Source organism: Hydra vulgaris, chromosome 11, assembly GCF_038396675.1.
Source record: "Hydra vulgaris chromosome 11, alternate assembly HydraT2T_AEP".
Taxonomy (NCBI): Eukaryota; Metazoa; Cnidaria; class Hydrozoa; order Anthoathecata; family Hydridae; genus Hydra; species Hydra vulgaris.
The window spans coordinates 55471952-55484296 of NC_088930.1; the positions used below are offsets into that span (position 1 = coordinate 55471952).

General features: G+C 27.9%; 1 protein-coding gene across 3 annotated transcripts in view; it reads left to right on the forward strand.

Moving 5' to 3' along the window:
* The window catches only part of LOC136086769 (uncharacterized), a 95962-nt gene that overhangs the window by 26891 nt on the left and 56726 nt on the right, over positions 1 to 12345 (forward strand). For all 3 annotated transcript variants that reach the window (XM_065809249.1, XM_065809248.1, XM_065809250.1), the window contains exon 5: positions 5528 to 5851. In XM_065809249.1, coding sequence (XP_065665321.1) covers positions 5528 to 5851 — 324 coding nt within the window. The remainder of the gene's footprint in view (positions 1 to 5527; positions 5852 to 12345) is intronic.

Consider the following 12345-nt stretch of genomic DNA (forward strand, 5'->3'; position numbering starts at 1 on the left):
AAGTGGATTTTTTACATTTGCATATAACATATTTGTTTATATATATATTGTTTATATACATTTAAAGCAAAAAAATAAATATAGCAAAAAAGACTTTTAATTGCTGAAATAAAATTTAAATTTTTTTCTAGTTACCGTTTTTTCTTTTTCCTTTTTTGCCTCCACACCAGCACCTTCTGGAGTAGCAGGACTGTCTTATTTAGTTTTTCTTCATTAAGTTTCAGATCATATTTTTCTTTTCAGACTATTCACAGCATATTAGAACTAATAACGTGAGCACATTAATAACATAAACATCCTAATATGATACATATGCAACTAATTTCCCTCTGTTTTTCAATATTTTTAGAATTTTTAGCTTTTTTAAAATCTTTTTGTTTGTTAAAGTGTATAATATCGTTACATATGTTTCTAAATAGTCTCTATAAAGTCTCTATTTTGAAGTCTCTTCAAAAGTATTTTGTATTTTAAAATATTCAAAAAAAATTAAAAAAAGATAAGTAGCCAGTGGTAGGACTTTAACCACTAGTTTGTTTAGAAGCTCTGCATGCTAATCATTCTGCCACGCTAGTACATTGACTTAAGAAAATTTTAAAACTATATAGTAATTTTTTAACAGATATTAATGATATACATTAAAATTAAGGAGATGTTGTTGCAATGCAGTTTTCAAATGAAAGTAAAACTTGATATATGTTTTAGTATGTTTTAGCATTGCATAATTTGCATACACTTTTGCTCATGTTTTCTTATAACAAAAAGATCTGCCGCTCTTTCTCGCCACTACCTCAATTGCAATGGCTGCCAAGAATTCCATGTCAAACACGCTCGAAGGGGCTCTAACACTACTATTAAGTTTGACAATATTATATAAGAAGATAGATTTTGGTTATTACATTAAAGATATTTGTACACTATAGAGTTCTTTTATTCATTTTTTGCATTATGGTTTATTTTAAAAAATACCATAACCTGGAATGAGTGTCAGCTGCTTGTGGTAAAAATGATACTAAACCCTTATCTTTGCAAAAGCAATAATATTTATATGGAATGTGGTTATCTAATATAAACCAGAAGATATTTTCCTGCAGCAAATAAATGTTCAAGCTGTTAAAAAGTTTATTAAGTTTAAAAAGAAGTATAATTAAGAACTAAGGATGGGACACTAAGGAACTAGGAACTAAGGTGGGGGCGCTAAGGAACTAGGAACTTTAAATGGGGCACTAAGAAACTAGAAACTAAGGGTGGGACACTAAGGAACTAGGAACTAAAGATGGGACACTGAAGAACTAGCAACTAAAGATATGACACTAAAGAACTAGGAACTATAGATAAGATGCTAAGGAACTAGGAACTATAGATAAAATGCTAAGGAACTAGGAACTAAGGATGGAACACTAAGGAGCTTTAGTGAAAAGAAGATTAATTAAGCATTATTATTAGTCTTTTTAAAGATTATTTTTTTACAATAATGGTGTTAGTTTGTATATAACCTTCAATAAAGTCTTTTGTATTTAATAATTCTCTCTAACAATAATGTTGTTAGTTCGCTAATAACCTTCAATAAAGTCTTCCTTTGTGTATCAGATAGTTCTGGAATACTTTTAGGGCTGTCAGTTTTTTTAGGTGTCAGATCTAGTAATCATTAAAATCATTAAAAGAGACAGAATAGTGAAATTTGTTTCAGATTTACTGGAATGTAAATGATATAAAATTGCTTGATCAATTTTTGTAAGTGCTATTGTCAATAGCACTTACTCCTAAACTTTTATCATCACCAAGTTTGTGAACATTAATTATTTTCAAAACATCAATAAACTTTTTTAGAAATAAAACAGTTCCTTTAACATTGATTTGGTCTTTATTATGATGTGTTGATATTACATAGGCGTGTCTTCACGCCTATGTAATATCAACACATCATAAAGACTCTCTAAATATTATTCAAGTTAAATCTTAATCTTAAAACTCATATTTGATAGTTAGTAAAACAGACTGAAACTGTTTAAAGCTGAATTAAATAGCAGCCATGATGCAGACAAGAGCTTGTTTAGAAATAGGCAACTATTAGGGCTTGTATTTCTTTAAATTGAAACCAAACTGTTGATGAAATTACTAAAATAAAAACCACTCTTAATTGATTATCAAAATATAAAAAAAGAACTTGCAGAAGCTTTTAGTAGTTTTATAGATTTTTAAAAGTTTAAAAATATCAAAATGGCATTTCCATGTGAAAACTTCCAGGACCTGCAAATCTAAGTCTCAGATTTGCTGATTTTTACACCATTCAAAGATTTTTATAACTTATAAATATACTCAAAATTTCATCACCTATTTCCACACGATTTTAAAGATATAACTATTTAACTTTATCTTGAACCAACTAAAACCTGTCATTTAAAAAAATGGTTTTAGTTTTTGTTTCTCTTCTGTGTGGAATGGAAAGATGAAAATATGTACACTTACATATTTTGAGGCAAGAAATCCAATAAAACATAACACCTGAAATAATTTAATCCTTATCGCAATTTTACTGGGTCAAGTTTATTTTCAAAAATGCAGATGTAGGTTGATTTTTTTTTTTTTTAGATGTCATCCTGAAAATTTTTTTGTTATTTTATATTTTTAGAATATTTTAGTTAGATTGAAGAGTAGTCTTTTCTTAAACAGAAAATAAGACGTTGTTAAATTTACTTTAGTTTGTTACTTTTAAAACAGGAATTATAAAATAAATCAAAGCAAATAAAAAGGTGGTACTCTTAATTGCTTAATACACAGATGTTGATGTTTATTAATTTTTGAAAAATTTTTCTTCCAACCTTAAGCTTATAGAGACCTCCTTTCCCCGTTTATTAAATTTTACTTGTTATGAATAAAAAAACTTTATTTCATAACTAAAAAAATTTTCAGTTTTTATTTCAAATTTTTAAAACCAGTTTAAGTCTTAAAAAGTAGAAAATACAAACTCAATTATATAAAAAAAAAAAAAAAAATTCCCAACCACCTGTTTTGTTAACCCACTTCCCCCCAACCCTCTCCCTTTCCAAACACACACACACACATTGTTCCTCCCTATCCCCCCCTCCCATTTATTATAGCTTGATTATTCTGTTTTCCTTGTAGTTTTATAAAATCTAATCCTAATTTTCAAAAGTTTATTAAAATTTTACCGGGAGTGAGTTGAATTATGCAAATGCAAATGTATAGGCTCAATTTTTTTTTCCAATACTTATCTTTAATAATTAGATAGTTGTCTTTCTTAAACAGATATAAAAAACATTGTCAAATGTATACCATTAGTAGATAAATTTAATGAAGCCTAACCCAAACACTAACCCTGATAAAGAAAAAGCTTAGAATCTTACTTTTTTAATTACGTTTATAAATATTTTATTAAATTTTTATTACTAAACTTAACAAGTTTTGGCTTACTAAATTATTTTTTAATGAATAATAAACAGTTGCTTTTTATTGACCGTTGGCCAACAATCTGTTGAGACAACTATTGGTAGAAAATATCATTTTTAATAAAGTTGTTTATTATCACTTTCTGTCTTTTATTATTTTATCACTTTCTACATTATATGTGCTACAACAAGTTTTATATAATGGAGCATTTATTAATTTGGTCAATTGCACTCATAATTTAGCTTAATAAACTTGCTAAACTTTTTTGATCAATAGACAAATTAAGTTAAATTTATCTTTAACTTTGTTAAGATGTAATAAATGTGGGGAGATGGGTAAGCAAGAAGGGGATCGGGGAAGCCTTGATTAACAGGTGGGCAGGAATTTTTTTTTAATTTATATAAGTGGGTTTATATTTTCTAATTTTTAAGACCTGAACTAGTTTTAAAAGTTAAAAAATAATAACAGAAATTTTTTTTCATGTTTATGAAATATAGTTTCTTTGTTCATAACAAGTAAAATTTAATAAACTGAGAGAAGGGTCTTAATAAGCTCATAATGGGTGGGAAAATTTTTAGAGAATTAATAAATATCAACTTCTGTGTAATAAGTACTTAAGGGTACCACCTTTTTTTTACTTTGATTTTTTATAATTCCTGTTTTATAAGTAACAAATTTAAATAAATTTAACCATGTTTTTTATAATTCCTGTTTTATAAGTAACAATTTTAAATAAATTTAACCATGTTTTTTTTTTTTCTGTTTAAGAAAAGACCAATTCATTGTAACAACTCTAAACTAATTAGAATGACATCAAAAAAAAAAAAAAAAAATCAAGCTACATTGACATTTTCTTAATTAAACTTGCCATAGAAAAATTTTGATAAAGGTTAAAGTTTTAGGTATTGCGTTTATTTTAAAATATTTTAAGTTGTTTTATGGGATTCCTTGCCTTAAAATATGTAAGTGTACATATTTTCAGCTTTCCATTGCACGCAGAACAGAAATAAAGACCAAAACCATTTTTAATGGCAACAGTATTCTATACACGGACAGATTTGAGATTTATAAAGACAAAGAATAGAATCCTGAGTAAGAAATTGGCGAGCACGATATGGAAATGCAACCTTAGCAGATGCTGATTTTGCAATTGATTTAATATATGGTTTCCAAGAAAGATCGGAAGTAAGAGTTAGTCCAAGAAGATAAAGGGTAGATGGCGTATCGAGTACATTACGTTTATAAATATAGGAAGATCTAGATTTAAGCGATAACGATTAGCTGAAAAAATTGTTTTCTTTGAGTTAAAGTTCACCAGACACTGGGAGCCCTATGCTGTAGCAGAAGTGAAATCCTTTTCAAGCTTATGCCCCCTCCAAGCAATCAGAAAGTGTTAGCTTCTTATCAAGACTAGAATGAATGGTAGTATCGTCAACAAACAATGTTACCTTAGATATGAGAATTTCTGGAAGATTTCTAATGTAAATTAAAAAGAGTATAGGGCCAAGGATAGAACCTTGAAGAACCCCTTGTTTGCAATATAATAACATATTGATTGTTAATCAATGTGATTAAATGATTTTATTTTTGCTTATAATTACATTCAGTTAATTAGTTATATATAGTGTATAGTGTTAATTTTTATTCTAAATACAGTAGATGCTACATTAATACTACTAAAATAAAATCCTGGTAAGATGATATAAAAATGAACTTTTTTCCTTTTTTTGCGAATACCATTACAGCTGTTTAAATCAATATAACTTTGTGTTGGATTGAATTCCATGCTGAATTCCATGTTAAATACTTAAAAAAAATTTTCTTTCAAATTAAATTTACTTTCCCAAGGCTCCTGCGGGGCTTCTATGGTTCAGGGAATTGAGATTCTTTTTTTTATTAGCAATTTTTTTATTTTTCCCTCTATTCCAAAATATTAAAACAAATCCAATGCTCAAAAAATCAAGCTAAACAAATCCGCTGCTCAAAAAATCAAGTTAACTTAAGGCTCTTCTCTAAAAAATAAGGCACAATGCTTTCAAAGACATTAGGTGGTCTACATCATTATCTGTTTCAATTGTATTGCTTTTATTGATAATTTTTTTGTTTTGATTTTTATTAGGCTTTCATCAGTCTAAATGGAAGAGTTTTTCCATTAATAGTAGACACTAATAAACAGTTATCCCAACTCAGTTCATTTGTGGAGAATCGTGGAACCAGTTTGTTTGTCAAGAATCGTGGAAGCAATAATGCAACTAACAGTGTTTTGAGTTCTGTAAAATACTCAGCAAAGAATAAATCAAATAAGGAAGAAAAAAGGCTAAAAAGCAAAAATGCAAATAATAGCAAAAAATCTGCAAGCCTATCTGATGAGCTTCCTATGATATCAGCTGAGAGAGCTACAAGAATACAAACAACTCTACATGAAAAGCATCCATATAATGATGTAAGTTAATTGGCATATAGTTTATAAATGATGATATAAGTTAATTTGCATATAGCTTATTCTAAATTTTTATAAAAGTTAATTTTTAAAATGTTTATTGCTATAATTATGCTTGTACATAATTAGAATATCTGTAGAATAGTTTTGAAATAAAAGCTAAAGTGTTTCATCTTTTTTTTTTTTTTTTTTTTCTTTTTTGTTATTTACCTCCCCAAGGCCGAGAAGGCCACTACAGATGAGGAGGCTACTTAATAGTGGTTATCTGCATATGTCTTTAAAGAAATAAACAGCACCATTTCACACAATAACAAATACAATGATCATGATATACACATTTTAATGTATGAAATCAAAAAAAAATTTCATACTCTAAGTATTAAAAGGTTCAGGTTCAAATTCAACCAGAATCAGAACATCTTGTTTGAATGTTAAAAGGTTCAGATTCAAATTCAACAACTATTTTAGAAGATTATATCTCATAAACTGATTCGTATTTTGAATTAAAATTTTTGCCATTTATTTTTTATGAATTGCATATAAAGTAAGAATGAACTAAATCGGAGACAGAGATGACAAAAGAATTTTTTTTTCAATGATTCGATGTGGAATGAACTTCTGCCAAAATCTAAGCCCTTGATAATAATTGTACTAATGCTTGTGTCTTTTACAGTCTTTAAGTCTATTAAATTTTTCAAATTCTAAATCTATAAAAGTTTATTTTAACTAACCACCACAAACAAAATAAAACATTGAACTTAAACAATTTTGATTTTGTTGAATGAAATTAGGGGTGAGCAAAAATATCCAAATTATTGGATATCTTAATTTCTGATCCAGTATCTGATTTTAAAAATATTTAAATTTGTAAATCAGTTAGGTAAAAAGCATACCGGATATCCTATACATTTTTTCTATAAATTAGGATTCGGATCAAGATTATTAATAAATACGTTATACAGACTAATCAATTTTTCTATACTAATTGAAAAAATAACAGTTTTATGGGTAATTTTGCAGAATAACAGCATTAAATAAATTTATACATAAGCTTTTAGTACATTTGTCTGTAAATGTTTATAATCATAACAGAATAAAATGTTCATAACAAGATGATTTTAAAGTAGTCATTTAATTCTTTTTTAATACTTAAGTTTTTTTATTACATTTTTATTATAGGATTTTTGTTTTATTAATTATTTTATTGGTAATAATATCACAATTTTATATAATTAATTATTTTTATTATTATTTCCATTAAAAATAAATACAATATTAAGTTATAAGTAAATACAATATCTAGGTATTTATTAACTAGGTATTTATTATCTAGGTATTTATTATGTACAATATCTAGCTATTTATTTTATTTTAATTTTATTCTTTATTAAAATTGTTAAATATCTGATCTTAAAATTATTGTTTGTGCTAATTTTTTAAAATTCATGTTGTTATGAAAACTCTTTTGTAGCTATGAAAACATATGTGGCTAGGAAAACACATGCGGCTATCAAAACTCATGTGGCTATGAAAATAGCCTCTTAAACAATGTGTTGATGCAAAAAGTAAGAAATAAGTGCCAAAAATTAATGGATATTTTTAAACGTTGTTGTCAAAACTTATGATGTAAAGATTTAAATAGACCTCTTTACAGATATGTTCTTAAAACTATCTTTTTTACAGTTTTAGATTACTGTTTATATATATACTTTAAGTTTATTTAAAGTTAACTAAATTAGTAAAAAATATGTAAGTACAGATCAGAAGTTTATAAAATATTTAAATAAAAATGTTTAAAGTGTTTATTTTATCTTAAAAGAAACAAACTTTTTACTTTTATTAAAACTCCATAGCAGTTTTTTTATGTTTGCTTGAATATTTTATTTAAATACATTTATTCTTTATACAACTGTTTTTATTTTTTTTATGAAATGCTTTTTTTTGCAAAAATAATTAATTCTCTGGTAAGAAAAAATTGAAATACACAATAAACTCTCTGAAAAGCTAAAACAAAGTCAAATGTTCTTTATGCCCTCAGGTGTTTAGATGTTTCCATTCTTATTTAAATATCCAAAAATCAAATATCTGTTTAAATTAGATCCAAATCAAAATAAATTTTTAACTATCCGAAAACCTGGTATCAATTAACAAACCGGAGCGGGTATCTGGTTTTCTCACCCCTAGTTGAAACCCTGCGATTCAAACAAAAAGCTCTAACTGGCTTGAGCCACTTGATGCATGGAAACCACAAAAATAATGCATGTTGCAACCACAAAAGTGTTGCATGGAAACCATTGAAGACTTTCTTGGGTAGATTAGAATGACATCCATATTCTAAAATAAATGCAGCAAATTGGTACAGAATAGTTATTCCAAATGACAATATGAAATGACAAACCTAGTTTTAATTCAAGAGGTTAAATTCCTAAAACTTAAACATGGTATTCTAAGTGGTTTTGATGGATTTGTAGCCTGCACTTTCTTTTTAAGTCAATTTATTTAAAATCTCAGAAATATTTTAAATCTCAAGGTAATAGTTAAGATTTTTAAGCAATGATTGCTTTGAATGACTTCAAGTTACACCTTACTCCATACCTATTCTATTCTATATTCCTATTTTATCTTTTACTTACTACATTTCGAGTGCACTTAATTTAACTAGTGGCTCCAACTTTAAAATTTATGCTCACCTTTATCTCTAGTTATATGGTAGTTATGTATTTTGTTTTTATCAGGCAAAGACTAGGAAAAATAAACTCTGACTTAAAATACCCATGTCTTGGGCTCTTGGTTAAGTAAAGGCTAGAAATAGTGTCTCAATAAAAATAATCATCTTAGGCAGAGGTTAACTGATGATTAATCAGACGATTAATCCACCTTCTGTCTTAAAGAAAGCCTCCTAGGCATACATTTTAGCGGTAAGCAGAATGATTCTGTTGAGCTTCGAATCTCTTCTTCATCTATTAGGCTGACGTAGGTGTAATTCTGTGTTACATTGTTTCCTCCCTAGGACAATGGATGCTATATCTTCTTGGCTCTACTTATAAATTTTTGCTTAAGCCTCCATGTAGCTATGCAACACTTCCTCTTATCTCTTAATGAGGGTACAAATTGACCATGCCTTTTCTTTTTACACTTCTGCCAATATTGTTAACAAAATTGTTGTTATTGTTGACTTAAATGTTCATCATACTAAATGGCTTGGCTTTAACAAGCTCCCCCAAGAATAAGCAAGAACTACTCGCATAGAACTTTTCCTGTAATTGGAACTCTTGAGTCTAATGGCCAAACTCTTCCTTGCCACTAGAAAATTTTTTTGAGATTATCAAATTTATTTATTTCTTAATGATCTCCCTGACAACCTTACATCTAAAATGGCTCTATTTGCTTACGACTCAATTTTAAACTCCTTTTTTGATAAAAAGTCTTCTGTTTTTAATTGCATAAAACAGGTTGTCGATCGTAAATCTAATCTCACTTTTTTAACAGGTTAGGGCTTGCAGTGGATTAGGAGTTTTAACTCCAACATAGCTTATTTTATAAGTCTTGTTGGAGTTAAAAATCCTCATAAGTTATTTTCTGCACACAACTGTTGCAATACTATCAACATTCCTATATTAATGAATGGTAACCCTCTCACTAAGTCCTCTTCTTTACATCTTTTCGGATTATCGTTAACTGAAACCATATATGCAATCTTTTTCAAAGTTAGCATCTGCAAATGTTGCTTCTCTTTACTGTGCTTGCCATTATCTTTTTACTCTTAAATTCTTACTTTACAAATCTTTTATTCATCCCTGTATGGAATGCTGTTGTCATATTTGAGCCTGTATACAGCAGGTATACTTCTAATGATGCTCTTTTTTTTAGACCAAAAATGCCAAATCGAAAATAGTTGTTAATAATAGTAAATCAATCATAGTTGCATTCTAAAAGAAGATTTCTATTTCTAACAATCAAAACTCATTCTCACATGACTTTTTATTTAGTATCAGATACAGTAAAAGTCACATCTTTTTACTCCCAGCATGCTCTTAAAACTTTTATTATTCTAATTTTTTTTTCTGCATTTCAACATTTTCAAACTTTCTCTGATCTTCATGTTTTCCTGATTCACCTACAACTTTTTAACTATGAATGCGTGTTTAGATAACATCTCCTATGTCAGATAACATCTCCACATCACATTGAAATAGCTTGCTACCAGGGGCTTAAGTACATACATGCACTATCTTATAGCATGCTGCCGCAAAGAAGTGCTGCTACATTGGCTGGGGGTTCGGCATGGGGCAGCAATCTTCTTTTTTATTATTCTTCGTCTGGTGATTTACTGTTTGAAAATCTGGACGTTCAAATACCAATTCAAATTAACACTGACAGAGCAACGATTATGTGATGTTTGTGTATTTACGGTTCGTGTCTACCTGAAAATATGATCACAGCCCCACTAGCTGCAAATGCTCCATACAGGGATTTGATGTTGATGAAATCTTTGATGAATTACTCGACCATCCAACCAGCAATTGCGAAAGCTATATCAATCAAGCATCCAATCATTTACGGTATTTGTTGCCCAAACTTGTGGGTTTAGCATCTTGATGATAAGGTCAGTTCAACCACAAAACCACTTATGGCGAGTGCCATGCAGAATGAAGATTTGGAACAAGATCACATCAAAAGGCTTAATGTTCCAATGGATGTATTTAACGCTTAATGTTCCAATGGATGTACAAGAATTTGGAAGATTTTTTTAACTCTTTCCCTACCGCAAGCCGCTGATAGCGACTTTTCATTTTTTTCTATTATGACCGCAAGCCGCTGGTACCAACTTTCGATTATGCTTCACAATTTATCCTGTTTTGTGCATAAATTTTCATTCTTAACACATATAATTTTTTTTTTTTAAAGTTTAATTAGTTCTCTACATAATCGAGTACAAATATGAGCCATAATGTGTAATTATAATTAGTTATCACTTGACAAAGTTAAAAAATCTTTAGTAATCCTTGATTAAAAAAAATTTCTTAAAATTTTGTTCGTAATTAGTAAAATAAAGCAGTGTTAAACACTGTAAATATTAACTTGTAGAAGCGTACAAGTATTTAGCTAAGTAATAACTATTGTCTTATAATAAATGAGTTTTGTTTTGGACTTTATGTTTTAGTTACTATTTATAAAAATGATGGTTTAAGTACTTTGCATTTTTTATTAATCAATGATCCGTGTTAAAAACTTATTTAATTAAAAAGTTCATTTGTTTAGCTTTCTATTGATATATAGTTTATTATGCTTTTGAAAAGATATACTATTTGAATTTTAATTAGTTGTCAATGTTATGTCATCCAAATTTCAAAAAAATTTGTGGTCACAGTGTAAAGATTTTTGTTAAAACGGCGGTAGAGAAAGAGTTAACTGCCAAATCTATAAAATTCTTTTCAATGATAGAATTACCAGATGGATTTCTAAGTGTTGATCCTGAATTATGGAATGAACGTGACGATTTCAAACAAGCAACAGAGATGGTAAAGTTGTTGAAAGTAGGAAATGATCATGCAGAACAAGTAGTTGCACAAATCCAGGAGTATAGTAGACTTATCACTCGCAATGAATCCCATCTCCAGTTTGTGACACAAGTCGTGGAAGAACATTGTTGAGCCTACCCAGACAGCCGAAAGCAAACTTTGGCAAAGAAGCCAGCAAAAGAGTGGAACATTTTAACTCAAGACTTATTGTTAATTAATTTTAGTTATATTTTTAATCAAAAATATCATTAAAATTAATTAAAAATAACTCGAGTTTAAATTTAATTAATTAAAGTTCATATTTTTAATCAAAAATTTTATATTGCATAACATGACAATAATTGCGCATTTTACACAATACTCATACGATGTGAAGTTGTATTATCTCAAAAATATAGTTTGTGAAATTAATCAACTTATTAAATTTGTTTATGTTTAATTAATGATTGTCAAAAATTATAACATTTAATGAATACTGTGATGTAACAAGAAATGAAAAATAATCGTTAATTTATTCTTAATCTGTCAAATTTTTCAAAACTTTCTAAACTTTGGAGCACTTGAGCTACACCTAAATATAAATATTTTTTGCTGAAATTTTCACGGGAGTGTTCTCTACTTGAAAGAAACAACTTAAAAGGGTAGGACCAAAAAAATTAAAATTTTTTTTTTTTCACTAAAATATGTCCTCGGATTTAGGGTCGGCATTAAAGTGTTTAAAGTCGGCAAAAAATTGCAGACCTTGTTTGTATATCTTATGGTAAGACCTTTGTTTAAAGTTTTTTTTGCCGACTTCTAAATATATATATATATATATATATATATATATATATATATATATATATATATATATATATATATATATATATATATATATATATATATAAATATAAATATATATATTAATATTTATTTATATATATGTATCTTCTACATATATTTATATATTATCTACAGATAAAAGGGCCTCAGAAT